Source organism: Pongo abelii, chromosome 1, assembly GCF_028885655.2.
Source record: "Pongo abelii isolate AG06213 chromosome 1, NHGRI_mPonAbe1-v2.0_pri, whole genome shotgun sequence".
Classification (NCBI taxonomy): Eukaryota; Metazoa; Chordata; class Mammalia; order Primates; family Hominidae; genus Pongo; species Pongo abelii.
The window spans coordinates 47,007,571-47,029,556 of record NC_071985.2 but is presented as its reverse complement, the minus strand read 5'-3'; the positions used below and the strand labels follow the sequence as shown (position 1 = coordinate 47,029,556).

Genomic DNA, 21,986 nt, shown 5'->3' with positions numbered 1-21,986 from the left:
GAATTCACTCGGAATAGGAAATCTCAGTCTGATTCTCCCCCAGCATCTCCCTCCCCGACTGCCAAGACGCTCCGAGTAAGCAGCATTTTTTATTTACATATGTTCATAGCTGTGTCAAAGGTAGAGAATGTGTATATATATAACTTGGGGCGTTAGGTTTAGAGCAAAGGGATTTCAGAGCATATGGGAATCAGTACAGGAAAAAAAAATTGCAAGTAAAGACCCTGTAAGCTTCTCTGCTAGAGGTTATGGTTCATAATACTTAATGTAGTCTTAAGTAAAAGCAGACTTAAATATGTCGGGCTACAGTTTCTGCCTTTTAGCTTTTAACTATCAGTTGTAAACTGCTTAACGATAAGATTTTACAGTCCTTATCACTTTATCTTACAAGGCTTTTCTTAATTTCTACAGCTATTTTAGTCTCTGCCTTTCTTGTGTTTTATGGGTCAATACTGTGTTCAAGAGAAAAACCTCCAAAATGGCCACACAACTATATACATTAAACTTCAGTTTTGCAAGTTCTGTGTGTGTATTTGTGTATGTAGATATGTGAGGTAGAGTATGCTTTTGCCTATTTTGTATGTCTGTCTGTGAGAATCTTGGCCATTGACAACCAGCTGTATGGAGGTGTTTGTGATGTCCTAGGTAGAGCCATTTGAGACTTTTCTCTAATGAATGTCTCAGTGAAGAGATTTACATATGGGCATTTGCATCTGATTTAGTGTCTTCCTCTGTGGGAAGCTGACAAAAGCAAGAACTGCTACCAATAGCAAGGGATGAGAAGCTCTGATGGGCATATTAGGTAGCAGGCAATATAGCAGTTACTTTTTCAGAAACTAGATTGTGCTTTGCTGTATATACAGAATAAGAAGAAGGACGGCCATAGCTTCCTTATTTAGGGAGCTATGGGGAGAAAATTTGCAAGAAGCCTGGATAGACTAGTGTGGGTTTTTTTTTTCCCAATTGTTTTGTATGCATTTTCAATGTCTTTCTTACCAGTATAAATTACCATGTAGTGGAATTTGGTATATGGCATGTTGGTCTAAGACCTCAGCTAGGGATGAGAATACCAAAATAATATTGTTATGAAGTTATTTTATTCATAAGTTTTTGTGAGAGCACCAAGAGGGGCTCCGATATATATGTTACTGTCATCGAGTTCCAGGAGTGTCTCTTCAACACGTAGATGGGTACCTTTTTTTCCCAAGGAGCCACAGAATGCTTTCACCCCACTAGCTGTTGGGTATTTTTTGGTGGCTACCAATTGAGGTCCACAAAACTGAACACCTTACTTCAGTTAGTGTTTATCTTTGATCCCTTCCCTCTTATACTGAGTAGTACCTTTAGTTGTAAAGAGCCCCTTATTAATGTCTCTTCACCACTATAACCATAGCTCCCAGAGCAATGTGGTGAGCGGTCAACAATAACCTGTTTGGTGACCTTCCCCCATTTTCCCTTTCTGTTTTTCCTTTGCTTTCTTAGAGTTAGGTACTGCTTTCGTCTCGTCTCACTTCTAACAGCTGCCATCCAACCTCCCTACCCTCGTTTCACCACCCCTCATCCCTGCCTTTTAGACAGAGGTCACAGTGGGAGAAAATCTGAATTACAGGAAACTAAAACATAGATGGCTTAATAAGAGACTGCTTCCCAATTTTAGTGGTCACTGGCTGTGGATTCCTACAATACCATCAGCTTACTCTAACCAACTTCCAGTGTCCAAATGGCTTGAGACTATGATAAAGAGAATGTTGATTTTCATATACCACTCATGTTCCATTATGTTGCTTATGTCTTTAATGTCAGAGTGAAAGATATGCAAAACTCATTTGGTGGCTGCTGACACTAAGGACTGGTTATAAAATGAAGATTTCATCTCTTAAGATCTCCCTAGCCTAGTTCATTTTCTCTCAAGTCCAACTAATTAGGGTACTCTTTAAAAACTGGTTTTGAGTGTATTTTAACAACTGGTTTTGTGATGGTGGTGTTGTGCTCATATGCCTTTTGATGCCTGGTTGTAACTAGCTGATGCTCAGCTACCCTGAAAGGTGGGTATTGCTATCCCTATTTTACATATGAGGAAACTGAGATACATAGAAGGGAAATGGCTTGCCCAGCATTGCTCAACTAGTAAGCAGCAGAGCCTTGATTAAAGCACCAAGCTCTCTGATTCTAAAACCCCATATTCCCAGCAACATTGGAGTACGTCTCAAATATATTTGAAGGTCGAGTTTAAGAACATGCTAAAGGGCAAAGATGACAGTTAAAAGCTTAAGTAGCTGTGGGAGTCCAAAATTTATCCTTGATGGAGACACAGGAAACCGAAATTGCAGGAAGGAGGAAAGCTGTATTTATAGGCCAAGGGAGGGAATTGGCAGGCCATAACTGAATCTCCTGTGCCTGGTTCTCAAATCCCAGTCATACTCTCTGGGATGATGGAGCCCACAGAACCTGAGACCTTGTGGGCTTCAGGGTCTTTGTATTTCTCTAGAAAAGTGGAAATGCTTGAGTCTTTACGGTAAAGATACTGGGAAGTTTCTGTGTGCATTTCAGAGTTAAAGTCAGGACAGCTCCCTTACTGTCCTCTTCCAAACTTCTTTGACTTGTTTGTATACATACATACAGTTTCTTCTAGAGATGGCACAGAGTTACAGAGGGACAGCACCTGATCCAACGTTCTTCAAAACGGAGGATTGAAATTTCAGCCAGCATTTAAAAGTTTGATTCTTTTTTGAGTGTTGTTAACAGGGCTAAATAGTAAACGCCCCCATATAAGGAAAATATCCTTAGAGAGAATTTTAAAATAATAGCTATTCATATGGAGAGAATATTTTGGACACCGTACCCTTCATCAAATGTTCAAGCAGTAGTAAAGGCAAACTATAAACTGTAAGTCAAACACGTTATTATTTTTAACTTGAGAAAACAAAAGGCAGGATGATTTTTCAGTGACTAGAAAACAAACTTTTATTATATATGTTTACTTTTAAACTCATAACAGCAGCTGATATACTCCCTAATGAAAAATCACTCATGTGTAGAAGATAGTGCATGTCCTCACCAGCCAAAAAGATTTTTGTTTACCTTCTCTAGTTTTTATTTTGAAAATAATAAATATTTTTAATTCTCTGAACACAAAATTATGCTATTAAACATGGTTTTTAAAAATATACATCCTGGCTGGGCGCGGTGGCTTACGCCTGTAATCCCAGCACTTTGGGAGGCTGAAGCCTCATGGACCATGAGGTCAGGAGTTCGAGACCAGCCTGGCCAACATAGTGAAACCCCATCTCTACTAAAATTACAAAAACTTAGCTCAGCATGGTGGCGGGCACCTGTTATCTCAGCTTCTCAGGAGGCTGAAGCAGGAGAATCGCTTGAACCTGGAAGGCAGGGGTTGCAGTGAGCCAAGATTGCACCATTGCACTCCAGCCTGGGCAACAAGAGCGAAACTCCATCTATAAACAAACAAACAAACAAACAAACACATCCCTCTTCCTCACTAGAGAAAATTTCATCCATCCTTTTGGCATGCCCTCACTCGCTCCTATCAACACTAAGAATGACTATTATAAGTGGTATGCTCCTAATATTGCTATTTTGGTCTCTGTTGATCCTGAATAATGAAATAATTTTTTTTACTGCTACTTTTGGCTTTCATATGAAGTTTCCATTAGTTCAGTATCTTTTTTGTGTCTAAAAGTTGAGAAGTTCCCTTAGTAACAGCTCTGATCACCTCTGATTTGTTACTCAGGAAAAGCGGAAAAACTTTCAGATTCACTTGCATTTCTAATGGGAACCACACCAGGTAGATATTGATGAGAATTTGAAAGCTCAGTCTCTTTTCTCATACCACGAAACAACCCTAATATAAGATGCTGGGTTCATACAATTAGTAGTAAAACTTTCTTTTGACAGTAATTTTCCAACATAGAAAAAAATTATTTTTCTTCTGAGTCTTCGTAGTTAAAGAAAAAATTCTGAACTACAAATACATTAGACACTTCTAGCTCTTGATTTTTAATCACTATGTATATTATTGGGTCTAACGTTTAGAAATTCTATAAATTAGGAACTACTCAATTTAGATGGTTTAGCATTTTTTAATTATCCTAAAAGTAAGAGCCAGGTAATCTTTGGTCAGTATTCTCAAATTTTTCTTATTTGCTAATTTAAAATTTTTTCAGTGCAGGGTATATTTAAAGGAAACAGATACTAGAGGATGTCCAAATTGTAGTGCTTATCTGATATTTATTATATTGAATAAATCTTGAAGTAAGTGGGTCATCAGCTGAACCCTGGGAATCTTTTAATTAGGCACATTTTCATTGAATTGGTATTTGTTATAATAGGATTTGACCTGCATTTATAAAGCAAGATCAGTAGCATTTTCCCATTTAGTCTGGATTGCTATTCCTTCAGTTCTAACATCTCAATTTTAAAAAAATGACAAAAACAAAAAAATACAAAGATTTTGCATAATATTTTTCAGTCAGCCATTAATGTGCATAAAGAGAACATTTAATCAATTAGCTTTGTTTTATAACCAGTCCTACAAACTAATTAGGGTACATTTGATAAATAATTGGATGATAAAGGATTGTTGCCTTCATGAGAGCTTGTCTACATAGCAACTTTGGTTAGCAGGCCAGAGGCATTCTGCCTCTTTGCCTTCCAGACTGTCAGTGTTGATAATTATTTTTTGCATGTGCTTTGTGCCTTCCTCTGACAAGTACCAAACAGTTCTTTAGCATATTATCGTATCCTCTATACATCCAACACTACATCTGATGCATTACCAATCTGGAATCCATTTTTACTCCACTTTATAATCCGTTGTCATGGAATGAGAAACACTTGGATGAACAATGCTAATTAAGAGTGCAATCTGTTAACCATTTTTTTCTGCCTAATTAAAACCAAGAGTGTATTCGTTTTTGGGGTTTTTTATTTCACTCAAGGAAAATCAATAGCAGTAATTGTTCAGCCCAAGGTATCTTCCTAGAATAGTAAAACCTGTGGGAATAAAAGTAGCTTTCCCATTTGGACCCATTACATGAATTCTTAGTAGTGACTGGCCTACTTAACTCATGTCCTACGTAGAGCTGGGGGAGATGGCATCTGAAGTCTTGGTTTGTTGACCAGAGAGACTGGGAGCTTCGAAGACATCAGCTGCCTTTCCTGCAAGCGGTGTCCTGCCCTTCTACTCTAATTTTTAGTTCAATGACAAATGTGTATCAAAGCCACCTGCCCTATTGTGAATCCTCCCATAACATTTTATGAGCATCTGCTTTGTAGTAGGCTTTATATTGGACACCAGAATTCATAAATGAAAGACACAGTTCCTGCCCTCAAAGAATTGGCAGTCTAATTGGGGAGATAAAGAAAATCAAGAATTAGAACACCAGGGAGGTGAATTTTCTAATAAAGACATAGGTTCAGGGTGTTTTAGATCAGCCATGTGGTTAATACATTAGCCTGATGTTTGGAGAACAATAGAAGCTAGATGGACAAAGAAGGAAACAGTACATTACAAAGGTAGAAAAAGAATATGAGAACATAATGGCATTATTCTGAGAGCTGCATATCGGTGTGGCTAGAACAAAAGATATATTTAGAAATGTAACAAGAAATGAGGCAGGAGGCTTAGCAAACCCAGGTCATGTGAGGCTTAGTATATAATTTTGAGGATTTGGAGAGTTATCCTGTGGATAAAGAATAAAGGAATGAAGATTTGAAGTAAAGTTGCTGTGCTCAGAATTGCATATTAGAGAAATAACTTTGGCAGCTGTGGAAGCTGGACTGGGAGGAGGGTCAGGACGTGATCAGGTCACTGGCCTTTGATTGCAGTATTCTGGGTGAGAAATGTTAAGGGCCTAGGCAGAGATATTTTTTCTGGGAAGTACAGAGAAGCATTCAGTTGTTTAGAAGGTAGAATTGATAAGATATGGACTGATAGAATGGGGATAAGGATGAGCCTGAGAGAGGGCAGAGTCAGGAGTGACTACCAGGTCTCTGGTTTAGGTGACTGGTTAGAAAATGGTATGATAAGTATCAGGTGCAGGGGCTCACACCTGTAATTCCAGCATTTTGGGAGGCAGAGATGGGAGGATTGCTTGAGCCCAGGAGTTTGAGACCAGTCTGGGCAATGGAGTAAGAACTGTTTCTTCAAAAAATTGTTAAACTAGCCAGGTATTGTGGCACATGCCTATACTCTTAGCTACTTGGGAGGCTGAAGTGGGAGAATAGCTTGAGCTCAGGAGGTCGAGGTTTCAGTGAGCCATGATTGCACCACTACACTCCAGCCTGGGCAACAGAATGAGACCCTGTCTCAAAAAGAAAAAAAAAAATAGTGTGACAAAATTGAGTTGGCAAACACAGGAGGCTAAATGCTGTTGAGTGGGGAAATGGTTTCACTTTTGGATATGTTGAATTAGAGGTACTTTGGCACATTCAGATAGTGATTTCCAGAAAGTAGTTGGTCTGACACTTGGGAGAAAATTATGGGCTAAAAATACTGATATTTATGATTGAAGCCATAAGAGTGGTGAGCTTGTCTAAGGAGTAGATGTAACATAAGGAAGGGCTGAGAGTAAACCTCGAGAGGAGTAACCACAAGCAGATAAGAGATATGTTTCTTTTTCTAATGGCGCTTTCCTATTCCATCACCACTGGAATCACATGCAGGAAGACAGCAGGTCTTGTATCTGGTTTCTTTGTTCAGAGGTATTGTGGTCAAACTTATGTTACGGTGATGAGTTTCAGTTCTCAAAGGATTCAGAAATTTAGTTAAGGGTCAGTTGGTTATGAGTTTTGTGTTGGGTTCTAGTTTTGTTTTCAGTACCTAACCAGCTGTGTGACAAGGGAGTATTTTTTAAAGTTTGGAAAAGTTCCCAGACTATTCAGCATTGGTTTTTAATTTCTTTTCTTCATCTGATAATATTTGGGTGAGCTGTCAATTTATTACTGTAAGAAGACCAAAGGGAAACAATCAGAGTTGGTTTTCATCAGCTTTTTATTTCTTTTAAGCCTCTTTTTTATTCTATTCTTGACCTGGTTATCATGCAGTGAGTGATGGTTATCCACAACTGGGATGTTAGTTCTCATAACAGTTCCAAAATCCAACAGCCTTCTTTAGTTACACAGCATGGAAAGAGTTCTACCAGTGACATGATTAGATAAAGATACTGAAAGTGTGTCTGGACTTTAACCTCTTCATAGTTCATTATGAAAGCAACATTTTCATATAGGAGTTGTACATAAAATTGCAAGTGGCTATTTTAAAAGTTGTTTGTATGAAAAGTTAAATATTCTAGATTTAAATAAAATTGTAAAATAGATGAGAGTATATTATAGCATTTTAAAAAATGTTTTGCGTTGATTTCCAAAATCAACTTTACATGGTTGGTTGTCTGGAAGGACATATATCCATCCAGACAGTAAAATAATGACCTTAAATGTGTGTAGATTAGAAAGGGAAGTAGGAATTAGCCTGGATAATCAAAATCTACAAATAGTCAAAACCCTTTACTTGAGTGCTGAGGAATTTATTTGACCTTATTCCTCTTGCAGCCAACAAACATTGGGAGAACCAAAAGACCAAAGAGGGACGAGAGAGAATAGAAAAAAGTACGGAGAACTGTAGTAATATCAATAGCTAAAATTTATTGAACATTTACTCTTTGTCAGTGCTGTACCAAGCACTTACATTTATTGTCTCATTTAATACATTTGATAACCATAAACACCAAGTTTACTATCTCATTTTAATGACAACGAAACTGAACAGAGAAATTAAGTAATCATGTAGGATCACATAACTTAGTAAATGCTGGAGCCAGCAATCTGGATCAAGAGCCTCAGCCTTAAACAGTAAGGCATGTAACTGTTCTAGTGAAACTACTGTCTCTTCTTTAAATAGCTCCTAGATTATTACTAGTATCCCTGACTATTGAATCTGACTTGGAAAGAGAGATGACGACAACAAAAGCTATCTTAAGGAAAAATGTAACAGAATAACAGGAACAGACAAACCTAGATTAGTAAAAAGTCAGAATGTTTTTTTTTTTTGTTTTTTTTTTTTTGAGACAGGATCTCGCTCTGTCACCCAGCCTGGAGTGCAGTAGCACCATCATGGCTCACTGCAGCCTCAAACTCCTGGCCTCAAGCAATTCTCTTGCCTCAGCCTCCCTAATAGCTGGGACTGTAGGTGTGCTGGGGCCTCACTAACTTGTTGACCAAGCTGGTCTCAAACTCCCAACCTCAAGTGATCCTTCTGCCTCAGTGTCCCAAGGTGCTGGGCTTACAGGTGTGAGCCACTGTGCCCAGCCAAAGTCAGAATTTTACATCATTTTAAAATAGGTGTGGTGGTGCATGCCTGTAGTCCCAGATACTCAGAAGGCTGAGGCAGAAGGATCACTTTGAGCCCAGGAAGTAGAGGCTGCAGTGAGCCATGATCATGCCAGTACACTCTGACAGCACAAGACTCTCTTTCTCTCTCTCTCTCTCTCTCTATATATATATATGTATCTATGATAAAACTCAGGACCTGTTAAATTGTAACAAGTTCTGAATTAGTAGGGCATGAATTACTGAGGTTTTTCTCATCTGAGGAGACCCTTCCCTGCCAAAACCAAGAAAATAAACTACAAAAGCATCCCCTGTCCCAAAAGTCTACATTTTAAAATACCTGTTCTGCTCTGGGAGGTGGTTTAGCCCCCTAAATAAGAACCTTGTGCATTTGAAGACTCAAGTTCCCTATTGGGGGTATGAAAGTGGAAGAATCAAAGAAAGCTTCAGTTCTTTATCTTTCTGAACTTCATCTTTCAAGGCAGAGTAGCACTTTGGGATGACTGTGGCCCTTGCAAGGCCCCAACTTATGTAAGATCACTTACAAGTCACACATAATAGTGTCATTTTTCGTGACCACCCAGTTTCAGACTTCAAGCTGATGTATCCACTAAGCTTGTTCCTTCCATTATTGCCTTGCCAAGAATATCTAGTCAGTATTGGTCTCTCTCTTTCCTAGCTACTCCTTTTTATTTACTGTATGTACTAGATGGTCTAACATTTGATTGCATTTAATCAATTGCTTTTTTTTTTTTTTTTTTTTTTTTTTTTTTGAGATGGAGTCTCCCTCTGTTGCCCAGGCTGGAGTGCAGTGGCGTGATCTCTGCTCACCGCAAGCTCTGCCTTCCGGGTTCATGCCATTCTCCTGCCTCAGCCTCCCAAGTAGCTGGGACTACAGGTGCCCGCCACCACACCCAGCTAATTTTTGTATTTTTAGTAGAGACGGTGTTTCATCGTGTTAGCCAGGGTGGTCTCAATCTCCTGACCTCGTGATGCACCCACCTCGGCCTCCCAAAGTGCTGGGATTACAGGCATGAGCCACTGCGCCCGGCCAACTTTCTTGAATTATACTCTATTTGTTTTATGAGTGTGCATATTTTACCTCCTCAAAGAAGAGCTCTTTGAGATCAAAGAGCCATGTCTTAGATTCTGTAATTGTTGATTTTATTCCTGTAAGTACTACTCACAAGGCTGGGCACATACAGGTGCTTAATGTAAATGCAGGGAATGAATGCTGCTGCCTGAGATTTGATCTCTCCGCTCCTATCCCATTTAGCCATCTGGAAAGGAGTCAGAGGCCACACACACTTGAGAATCTTATTTCTAACATGAAGGCTAACCATAGGTCTTCCCAACTCAATTCAGATTCCTGTTTATTGCAGTTTGCTAGTATATCAGTCACTCCAAAATATGTGAGTTAATATTTTGGTTTTTGTGGGAATCAAAAGAGAAAAAGCCTATGGAATCTACTCAGAAATAAAAAGTTCTACCCTATGTTACTTAGGTCCCAGGTATTAATATTTATTTCCTCATGAAATGTGAGGTCTGGAGAGCCTCACTAATTCCTTTGTAAAAGTTTTGATTCACAGCCTAGTCCAAATAAAATTAAAGTTACTGCTACCCAAACAGGCTGCTGGACTGTGACATTTACCATATGAAAAAACCCATCTCTTCCCAGGCTTCATGGAAAGCTTACTTCCTAAAGAGGTATAATGGTGGTCAGTAACATCATGACAGGCTAGTGGGGAGAGAACTGGAATCTCAATTAGAGAAATGGAGTGAAACTCAAACAATGGGATTTAAGGCCTAAATAAGGACTTTTAAAATTTACAATATACTCTATGCTGTATTCTAATAATATTTTGGAGGGACTGATCAGGCTTCTTTTCTCAGGTGTTCACTGAGGCTGTGTTTTTTTTAAATCATCTGAATGTATTTCATAGTTTCAGATGCCCATACACATCTGTGTGAGCCTAAAACTCCAAGCTATGGGGAAAGTAAATATAGATATTAATTGTGAGAAATGTGACCCATGTGCTAGAGCCATACAAGTTTTAGAGCTCCTCATTCCTCTGTTGGTCGTTTTCATCCTATATAGTACACAGCATGTGAAAGGCTAGATGGAAAATATACCGGAGGCTGCAAATGCACTTATGAATCACAAGAGTTTATGAATTATACATATAAAATGGCTTGCCTTAGGTATTTTATGGAGGCCTTAATATATCCATATATTTCCTTCTACAATGAGTGCATTTTGTGAGTTTCCAAAAGATACAGAAATTCTTCAGAAGCTGGGAATATTCACAAAAGGGAGGTGCAGGTCTGCATAGATGCTAAGAGCTTTAAAATTCTAATAATATTAGGTAGCACAATAGAGACAACAAAAGATGAGTCTATTTCTATCATTTAATGAACTTAATGGTTTTTCTTTTAAAATATAGTGACATGTACTGCAATATGTAAGATGATGTTACATGATATCATTTTTACATGCCTTAAATTGATAGGGTAGTCACAATCTGGCATATGAGATTTTTCAGAAATATTTATAATATGAACTGAACGTAAATACTGTATTTGACTATGTTTAACTTTTTGTTCTATATGTATTAAGTAGTCGGTAAAGACAAATCAAGACATATAATGTGATAAAGACATATGTGATTTAATACTTGCTTTTAAAAGTTAATTTTTCCTTGGAAGTATACTCTCTTACACATATGTATACCAGGTCACATGGACACCTGTTTTTTTTTCCTGCATAAGACAGCACTTTTGGTATTGCCCTGATTCTGAATGTATGTAATCACCTAGTGCAGCTGAGAGGCCATGTGCTATGGATGTTTCTTTTAGGATGTTACAGATAAATTAGACCATTTTTTTTAAGGGAGATCCTTGTGATAGTTGGAATTTCTAAAATGCCTCCCCAAAAGGTCCTCGCCTAATCTCTAGAACCCACGTATATGACAAGATAGCTCTCGCATGATTGTCCTGTTACATAGCACAGTTGACCTTAAGTTAGGGAGGTTTTCCTGGATGGGCCTGAGCTAATCACATGAGCCTGTGAAGGCAGATGGAACGGGAAGCCAGAGAAATGTGAAGTGCGAAAAGAACTCAATGCTTCATTGCTGGTTTGAAAATCAGAAGGGCCATGTGAAACGGAATGTAGGAGCTTCTGCAAGCAGTAAGCAGCCACTACCCTGCAAGGCAGTGGGTACCTGAAACCTCACAGGACTGGATTCCTGCCAACAACCTGGATGAACTTGAAGCAGATTCTTCCCCAGATGCTCCTGATAAAAGCCAGAAGCAGACTCCTTGATTTCAGACCATTGAGAACTTGAGGAGGGAACCCAGCAGAACTGTGCAGACTTCTGACCTACAAAACTGTGAGATAATAAATGGGTTTTTAAGCCACTAAATTTTGTTTTGGCAGCAATGGAAAACTAATGAAATTGAAAATTTGATATTAATTTTTTTGATATAAAAAACAGCATAGGCCTCATTATCATTGCCCTCTACTGTCACATCTTTGCATAAATCTTGGAAGTTCTTGTTCCACCCTCACATTTATTTCCAGATTATGCAGGATCCCCAGATAAATTACTAGAACAATGCAGGCTTCACTTCAAAGTTAGAGACTGGTAGATTCTCCTTATTTCAAGTTTCCTAAGAATCTTGTCTGTTTGAATTATGAAGAAATCTTTTCCCTTAAGATAGAAGGATGGAAAACTTTTGTCTCTCTTGGACTTATGTATGAAACCAGAATGATTCTTAAACTCAAAAGTTACAAAATTATACTATTTTGCAATTAACTCAGACCATGATTAGGTTTGCAGTACCTCTGAAAATTTGAAGGGTGCTTGTTGCAGCCACACTCACATCATTGGCTTGTTCATCATCAGTCAATATTCTGAGAACACTGAAGGGAAAGAAGATGGTTCTCTGTAGACCATCCCAGAATAGCTCAGATTGTTTCCCCTGGCTCAGCTAGTACACAAGAACATAATATAAAATGTTCCTTCTGCTTAGTCCCTCTTCAGGAGAAAATGTAAATAGAAGTTTTTTCCCATCACTGTGGGGTCAAGCCATGACTCCAAAAGGAACATGAGTTAAACCAGTTTCAGCCTTGGCAGCAGACATGTGACTTGGTCTCATTCCTTTCCCTTGGGCCCAGCTTTCCTGAGCCACAGTTTTATTTTAAACTTGGTAGAAGGAGTTTGGTTTTAATTATGTGCCTTCCTGAACTCCTGATAACTTTCAAGTTAAAAGCTTTTGTGGGGATTTTTCTAAGCCAGTCTCTGGTGTTTTGAGGGCCCTACACATTTCACAAATCAAAACCAGTCTGGTTTCTGTCCCTTTCTAGGATTGCCATCTGAATTAATGGTGATCTTCATTCTGTTCTTTTATTAGAAACAGGCCCAAGCAATGAGATTATTATGGGAGAATTTCAAGAGGTATGAAAGAAAGAAGTCTGCTTCTTAGTTTTGGGACATTTTTAAAACTATGGTCTATCCAGCTAATCATTCTTTTTACCTCTACTCTCTGTATTCATATTGGTTTCTGAGCAGCGTTTAGTCTCTTCTTCTCTAGAGTCTCATTCACATTATCTGTTGTCCCCAGTTGGGCCATAAAAGCTGTGAAAGTAATTCCTTCTTTGAACAGTTTCTATCTAGTTCAGACACACTAGAGAGTCTCATTTTAGTGGCCATCATTTGTCTTCAATAGAAGGTAGAGCAAAACAGTCTTTAACAAAAACACTTAGAGAAGTTCTAAGACTTCCAGATTAGAGCATACAGCATAATAAATTGGTGAATTAACCTACCAATTGGAGAAAAGATTCATGCCTTTTCTAAAATATATGATATCATCATGTGCAGATAAGCTATTCAGACTCTACTTACAGAGTAGACTAACTTCTGTTTTTGAGAAGAGAGAGGGAGTGTACAGAGGAGGAGGATGGAAGGATGGGACCATTGCCAGAGCATAGATAAGATGAGTCCACTTTCCTAGCCTCTAAAGGATCATCGATTTGGCTGGAGTCCCTAAGCCTTGTGTTCTAGGACTTCCCCTTATTTCCTGCCCACTCAGCTGACCTCTTAGAATCCTCTTCTCTGGGAGAAGCTTCAGTGTTCATTTCCCTACCCTATGTTCTGCTTGCCTCTTCTGATGTCACTTCCTGGCTCACTGTTCCCCTGAGATTACTTAGGCAAACTCCCACTCTGTCTTATCTCCTCTAGATTTACTTAGTAGTCTCCCTACAGGGTTGGCAGTCAGCTTTCTTGAATGAAGTCGTGTTAGTCTAACAGTTGATTTGATCTGTGCTTAGTTTGAATGACAGGAGGATGAAGAGGAAAAATTAAAGTCTTCTGAGTCAATCCAGCCACTCTGCTTCTTTACCCAAGAAACCCCAACTTCTCTCTCCCTAAATCCAACTAGTGTTTTTTTCATCAAACCCCGGATTATCTAGGGTATCAAGAAGCCAAGCAAAAACAATAGTTTCTAGAGGTATTCCACCAATGAAAATTAGGAAGTATGATCTAAAAACCTAAGCCATTTTATCAGAATTGGGGGAATTCTGATAAAATTTTAAGCTATCTTGCCTTACTCTTTTTAGGCTAAAAACCTGAAAGGAAACCATTTCTATTAGAGTGAGAATAATTCACCCTTAGAAGTCCAGTTTTCTTCTTTTTTTGAAATAATATTGTTTGTATTAAGGTAACTGTGTTACCCCTACTGCATCCAAAGCTCACTAATCTCTGAGGTTTTAGGAGATTTATCTACTCTCCTCTAATTGGTAGGGTTGACTTTCCCAGGACATTGCTAAGGCTAGCCCCAGAAGGCAATAATATTTAAAAAAATAAAAAATAAAGGATTCCACATAGCTCCAAAAGTCAGGTAAAAGCTGGAGGGAATTAGAGATAGCGAGGAAAGATCAAGGATTAACTTGCAAGCTCTGTTTTCTCTAATATCTGGATCTAGGTAAATTGTCTACCACCTTGTCTGCTGGATCACTCATCACCTACGCATTTTATAAAAGGTTACCCAAAAAGAAATTGTTAACAAGGAATGTTAACAAGCCTTTAAAAGCTAATAAACAACAAACTGTGGTGTTTGCTTTCAGTTACTCCTGGCAAGCAGAAGTAAGAGTGTAGGTCATACCAACTTCCTAGGTGGCTGTAGGGAACACCTCCTACAGTAAGCCTATAGGGACAAAAACTGGTATGGGAATCACAAGTGTGAGCACCATTATCATTACCTTCCTCCACGTGCTCTCATTTGTGGAAAAATTAATCTAGGCCTCTTGAAAACCCTGTGGAATCTGCCTTTTCATATTCAGGAACCCTGTGGGCTTTTTCTGATTGCTGCTTGATAGTGCTAACCTATTTTTTGTGTTTTTCAGTTTTTAAGTGTTTGTATTTTATGTCAACCTCCTCAGTGAAGGTCATACAGTATACACAGCCATACTATACAGCCATATATCTGAAAACTTTCTTGGCTTAATTGTGCTTCCAGAACATTCTAAATGAAAAGGGTTAATGTCATTTAAAAAGTAAAGCAATGGAAATTGTTAGCCTGCTTTGATTTATAGATAATGGCTAAGATTGATGCCTGGTAAAATCCTAATTTCCCTGTTTTAATGAGAAAAAAAAAAAAAAAAGCTTGTTTCGTCACCATAGAGGCAGCTGCCAGAGTCTACACACAGCAGAATTTAAAACTAAAGATATAGTAAAATCTTACCCAACAAATAGGATATTTACAAAGAAGAAACTAAAAAAAAAAAAAAAATTCAAGTGAGGTTTCACATTTCAAGAAAAAGTCAGCAAAAAAGCATGATTTAATTGTCAGAAAGTTAGGCCTCAGTCTGCACACCATGGAGAAATGAGCTCCTAGTTCAATACGAGGAAGAAAAGGCCCAAGGGACCGGTTTGATTGTAAACAGGTCATTTTTCCATACCTAAGACGATGTGGAAAGTACATCTTTGGAAAGAGTGTCAAGAATGCTACCCCCATATGAAGGGTATAGTTTGAAGGCTGTTCTACTCAGAAGCACTGAGAGAAACTAAATGGTCTTCTAAATTATTGTTTCATTTGGTTACATGTGAACTCAATTCCCTGAACCAAAGGTACGAAGTTTTAACTTGGTACTCTAACCAGCATCAATAGCCAATATAATATTCTTTTTTTTTTTTTTTTTTGAGACAGAGTCTCACTCTGTCTCCCAGGCTGGAGTGCAGTGACGCTATCTCAGCTCACTGCAACCTCTACCTCCTGGGCTCAAGCGAAACTCCTGCCTAAGCTTCCCAAGTAGCTGGGACTACAAGCGTGTGCCACCACACCCAGCTAATTTTTGTATTTTTAGTGGAGATGGGGTTTTGCCATGTTGGCCAGGCTGGTCTCGAACTCCTGACCTCAAGTGATCCACCTGCCTCAGCCTCCCAAAGTGCTGGTATTACAGGCGTGAACCACTGCACCTGGCCTAGTACAATATACTTACAATTTAAAAAATGAAAGCAGAGGAATGGTGGCGGAGAAGCTGACATTTTAAGAGTTCACTTCCTTGTAGTTATCACAGTTAATTCTTACTGTTAGAATAAGTGGTAACTTGCCAAGGTCACATTGCTAGATGGCAGAGCAGAAATTAGAAATCAGGTCTAGCCAAGGCCATCACACTTCTCAGAGCATTAACAATTCAGTTCAGTTAGTGTTTATTGAACACCTATTGTGTTCTGGCCCTGTAGGTACTAAAAATATAATTAGAAATAAGATGGAATTTTAGGGAAACGTTCCCTCCATAACAGTATGTTTTTTTAAAAAATGTATGTATCTCTTCTGGATCTTTGTTATCAGAAAAAAAAAAAAATGTGTGTTTGTGTGTGTTTCTCTAATATGATCTTCCCAAAACTCCTATCTTTTAGGAGGTTTTCTTAGTTGGAGTCAATGGGTTACCACTGTTATCTCCATAGCACGTATTCTCATGTTTTCCCTACATTGCTTCAGGCGAACTTGTTAATTATGTTCACAGTGCTCTCCTGGTTCTGTCGTGCAACTTGTTCTGCTTCTTCCTCAGTGCCTCCTCTACAGGGCTCTGCACACAGTGGGCTCTTAAATACAATAGATGCTTTGCGTTTGCTGGTATGGAGTTCAGGCTCAATTATTCACAAGTATTTGACATGTCACAATAAATAGTTTTCCTGGACCGTGAATTTTAATTCACCCAGATGCTAGGTCTTCTCACAAAGCTAATGAGTGACATAGCCCATAGCCCAGGATCTCAGCTTCACTTGCATACTTTCTGTTTGTTTGTTTTGTTTTGAGACAAGGCCTCACTCTGTCACCCAGGCTGAAGTGCAGTGGCACGAACACAGCTCACTGCAGCCTCGACCTCTTGTGCTCAAGTGATCCTCCTGCCTCGGCTTTCCATGTAGCATGGATCACAGGTGCACACCACCATGCCCAGCTAACTTCTTAAAAATTATTTTGTAGAGGTGGGGTCCCGCCATGTTGCCCAGACTGGTCTTGAACTCCTGGGCTCAAGTGATCCTCCTGCCTCCAGAGTGCTGGGATTACAGGTGTGAGCCACTGCGCCCAGCCCTATATATGTGTTAGTTCTTGAGAGGTGATTAAAATTTAGTTTCTTTTTTGAAAAAAGATATCAAGAAAAAAAAACTTCAGGTAAAGTTGAGAAAGTAGGCAATGATAGTGTGGGGTATACATATGAGTGCCACTAGAGATTAGATATATAAATGTGGGACAGGAAAAATGCCTGGAATTGTCCTGAATTTTAGATTTCCAACTTTCAGGATTCTCAACTCAATGTATGAGAATATACCATATACTTTTCTTAATGAGTCCGAATGATTCCCCCACCTCAAATGGGGGCATGTCTCCGTGTTCAGAAACCTTCGTTTAGTCCAGCAGTATTTAACCAGGCTGTACAGCAGAATCACCTGGGGTACTTTTTAAAAATACACATAGGAAGGCTGCATTCTAGACCTACTGAAACAGAGTCTCCAGTACTGAGGTTAGGACATGTACATTTTGCAAAAGTGTGCAGGATTATTCTGATGAGTATAACCCCTGATTTAAAGAGAGATTCCATGAGGAAATGTCATCATTTATCAAGGTGACTCTATTCAGTCGTCTTTAGTCATATATGCTGTCACTATATACCTCTCCTGGACACCTGTAGGGTGTGGTGTGTTGGGTTGTCCTGCTATGTTGTTTGACAAACCAGTGGCTTCCAGGGACTGTTTAATGCAAAGCAGTGTCATTGAGTGACTCCTCAGAAGTTCAAGGATTCATTATCCATTTTGTAGATTATTGGACCTTTGGTTCTCTTCCTCCTCTTGTCTGTCTTGAAGATTTTGTTGTTCTTTAACACTTCGGAAAGGGAAATAATTAAGTGCATTTAAATCAATTGAATTTGTATTTGCCAGAGTTCTTTAAAAAAAAAAAAAAGAGATAGGAGGGTATAAGGTCATCTACAGTAAAAAGTAAATGTCAAACACAGACATAAGCACTTTTTGTTGTTTGATTTGTTTACAATGACCAAATTTACTGGTTGTATCTATAAAACTCCTTTCTTTTGAGACCTCAGAGTACCTACTTTTTTTTTTTTTTTTCACCAGCATCCTAGGGACAAGGATGGGACTTTCTCCCCTCTCCTTTACTCTTCTACTTTCACTAGCAACCTAGGAGAAACTGAGGAAGTCTCCTGAGTTTTAATATTTGTAGTTGCAGTATTCACTCAGGGCAAGGTTGGGAGTTTGTGAACAAAGGAAATTAATAGAATGAATGTTGAGATCCAGAGAGGCCAAATGTCACATAGAAAGTCAGTGATAGTCACTGCTAGAACACAAGCTTGGCTAGTTGTGGGGGAGTTGTGGGCAGTTTTTGATCACTGTACATTTTGCTAACTTCTAGTTTAAAAAGATGCTATCTCTAATGCCTCAAATCTAGTGAGTCATGGCATACAAAGAAGTGTGAACTAGGGCTAAGTCACCTTTGTGTAGTCAATTTGATTGCTTTTCTTAAATGGCACCCCCATCTCCAGCTGTGAAGTTCAGCCATCTGATTTGAAAAGTGCATTTATAGATGGAAATAATACAAATCAGTCTCTTGCTAATGCTGTTTTCTTTTCTTTTTTCTTTTTTTGTTTTTGTTTTTGTCTCCTTTCTCTAGCATGAAAGACTTTCTAGGTAAGAACTCTCCCTGTTATATATGCATGCTTAATACTTGTGAGTGAATGCATGTCTAATTAAACTTAGCTTTATATAATAATTCAGTAATGTTTCTCACATCCTTTCCGTCCTTTTCATTTCCACAACCACCACAATAATTCAGACTTTTATTACCTCCTGCCCAAAGCAATGGAACAAGCTTTTCAATTTACCTTCCTGCTTCCAGATTCTCCTCTTTCCAGTTCACCTTGTAGACTTCCACTAGATTAATTTTTTTAAAGCACCAGTGTACCAGGCACCATGCTCGGTATTAGGGAAACAACATGAATAAGACAGTATCCTTACCTTCAATTAGCTAACAAGCCACTAGAGAGACAGATCATTTCAACAGAACATAATAAGTGCCCATTAGAAGTACAGACAGGTATTCTGAGCACAGAGAAGAGCAATTAATCTAATCTGATGGTTCAGATTGAGGTTAGATACTGTTATTTAATAGTGGATCCAACAAAATACCTTATACCTAGATGATGCCGCTTAGTAGTTTGTTGAATGAACAAACTAAAGACCTGTTTTGCAATTGCTGAAAAATTAAAGAAGGATATCAAAATTGGAGGAATGACACTCTGCAGTTTTTCACCTAGTATCTAAGGGTACAAAACTGATCTTCTGAAAGAAGAAACTAAACAAAAAATAATAGACTATAGAGCCAAAAGTTGGAATCTTTCTTTTTCTACTGTTACTCTGACGGAGAAATTGAGATTGGGAGAAGATATAGTTATGGGACTATAGGCCAAATGAGTTTCCTTGTAATTTGTTTGGTATTGAGCTGGTTCTGCCTTATTAATATATTCTAAATTTTACATATGTTCTTCCTCTGCTTGCCCTCTCACCAGGCAGCAGCTGAGGACAAATCATTTACTTCTAACCTAGCAGAAAATTACTTAGTTTTGCAAAATTGTTGGAGAGTGGTATTTTGCCGTAATCTTTTGTGAACTCTCTTGTATTATAATAGCCATTTGTGAAAGGAAACTTTTTCCCACAGGCTTCAAAATATGCTGTGAAACTGTACCAATTAAAACAGTGAAGCACTAGCTCAAGAATAAACAAAGAGACCTATGGAACACAATCCATAGCCCCCCAAAAATCACATGTATAAGGTGACTTCATCTCAGTGAGGAAATAATTATTCAATAAGTGATCATTAGGACAGTTGATTATCTGTTTGAGCAATTATATCCTTCCCTTCAGCCATACCAAAAACAAATGGATTTCAGTTGGCTTACAATTTGTAAGAGAAAAGTGTTTTACCATAAAAGTTAGCAGAAGCGAATATTTTATAATCTTTATATAGGAAAAGCCTCTCCAAGTGTGATACCGTTACTGGAAAGGGGTCCTGATTCAGACCCCAAGAGAGAGTTCTTGGATCTCACGCAAGAAAGAATTCAGGGAGAGTCCATAAAGTGAAAGCAAGTTTGTTAAGAAAGTAAAGGAATAAAAGAATAGCTACTCCATAGACAGAGCAGCTGGTTGCCCATTTTTATGGTTATTTCTTGTTTATATGCTAAACAAGGGGTGGATTATTCATGCCTGCCTTTTTTAGACCATATATTGTAACTTCCTGACTTTGCCATGGCATTTGTAAGCTGTTATGGTGTTGGTGGGAGTGTAGCAGTGAGGATGACCAGAGGACACTCTCACGGCCATCTTGGTTTTGTGGGTTTTAGCCAGCTTCTTCACTGCAACCTGTTTTATCAGCAAGGTCTTTATGACCTGTATCTTGTGCCAGCCTCCTGTCTCATTCAGTGACTTAAAACGCCTTAACCGTCTGGGAATGCAGCCCAGTAGGTCTCAGCCTCATTTTACCCAGCCCGTATTCAAGATGGAGTTGCTCTGGTTCACATGTCTCTGACAATACCATAAAGATAAAAATCATCAAATTTAATTATATAAAATTTAAAATCTCTGAGTAAAAGACACTATAAACAGAGACAAAGTGAAGTGGGAAAAAATATTTGCTGCCTATATTAGTTTTAAAAGCCCTACTCTACAGGAGGTTCCCCTACTACAGTAAGAAAAAGATGATTACCCTACTGAACAAAGGCTATGAATTGGCAATTCAGAAACAAAAAAAAAAAGAAAAATAACCAAAGATATTGATTGTTCATAATGATTTTAAAATATTAAAATTAATGACAGATATCATATTTCTGTCATAAGAAATATTTCATAAGGTAACTGGACAAAGGCACTAAGGTTTATAGATAAGTCTGCTCATTTTAGCATTGTTTATAATAGCTAAAAAATTTGAAAAATTTAAGTGTCTATCAATAAAAGATTAGTTAAATTATCTTACAGGCATGTAATGGAGAAGACTGCAGTCTTTTTTTTTTTTTAATGAGGCAAATCTATTTTTACTTAGATGGCAAGATGTCCACGGTCATAGTGGTAAGTATAGAGAGGAGGAGGAGTTAGACAATAGTGTATGTTATCTGAATTTATTTATAGAACTATGTATTTTAACATATATGCTTGACATTCTGCAAGGATATGAACTAAACAGTTAAAGGTAGTTATTTCTTAGGCAGGATTATGGAGTGACCCTTTCACTTTCTACTTTAGATACTTAAGTATTAACTTTTTCTACAACCATATATTGCTTTTATACTCAGGAAACTCAATAAAGAGATTTCTATTAACAAAAAAAAGAAGAAGAAAAAGAATGTTTTGAAGAATGTGAGACTTAGCATCTCTGTGAGTGAAAAGAGGCCACCATTGTCATTAGGAGCTAATTACTTTGCCTCTTCCTTCTCTGTGTCATCCTTATTGCTTCTCTATCTCTTCTAATACTTATTTCAGCTTCCCCACCCCCAGCTATGACAAATAGCTACCACAGGACAGACACATCAGATGCAATTTTCACAGTTGTGACTCTTCAAACCATCCCAGTTCAGGATGTAGCACTCTGCAGGGCTGATTTCAGTTTCATATGTGCTGCCTTTTAATTTGGAAAGAACAAAGTCTGAGAAAAATATAAACCAGCGTTAAGGATTTAGGGTGATAGTTGTACACTTAAACAGGTAATCAGCTGAGAGATCCGTCCCTTAATGAACTTACCAATACTGGAAATAAAACCACTGTCAACCCTAAGAGCTCAGTTGCTAAAATATGTAGAAATTCTAATCACAGGCACAGCAGTCTTGATGTGGAATATGGATAAGATGGTAGAAAACTAGCTGTTTGGGCACTGTGTTGGTGTCCCTAAAATGTTTGGGATTCCAGCAAACCTGTAGAGCACCTAAAAGGCATACGTACCATGCCCTAGTGGCCATTTCATTCCTATTCAACCTCCAGCTCAGATCTCTAAGTCCATATGTTTCTGATTCATTGACAGTTCATTGTAATCATTTTTCCAAGAGCCATTGAAATTCAAGAAATCTTTACTTTTAAAAGCAC

At 38.3% G+C, this 21,986-nt stretch overlaps 2 protein-coding genes across 13 annotated transcripts in view; one reads left to right on the top strand and one right to left on the bottom strand.

Annotated features, from left to right (window-relative positions):
- Positions 1–21,986, bottom strand: part of SYT2 (synaptotagmin 2) — a 527,556-nt gene that overhangs the window by 357,020 nt on the left and 148,550 nt on the right. The gene's annotated exons all lie outside the window — the stretch shown is intronic.
- Positions 1–21,986, top strand: part of PPP1R12B (protein phosphatase 1 regulatory subunit 12B) — a 237,618-nt gene that overhangs the window by 189,063 nt on the left and 26,569 nt on the right. For 11 of the 12 annotated variants that reach the window (XR_008510683.2, XM_024247091.2, XM_054523004.1 and 8 more), the window contains one exon: positions 18,532–18,548. The exons of the other annotated variant lie outside the window; for it this stretch is intronic. Coding sequence is in view for 10 of the 11 variants with exons in the window: in XM_024247091.2 (XP_024102859.1) it covers positions 18,532–18,548 (17 nt within the window). In the remaining variant the exon portion in view is untranslated. The remainder of the gene's footprint in view (positions 1–18,531; positions 18,549–21,986) is intronic. 12 annotated transcript variants of the gene reach the window in all.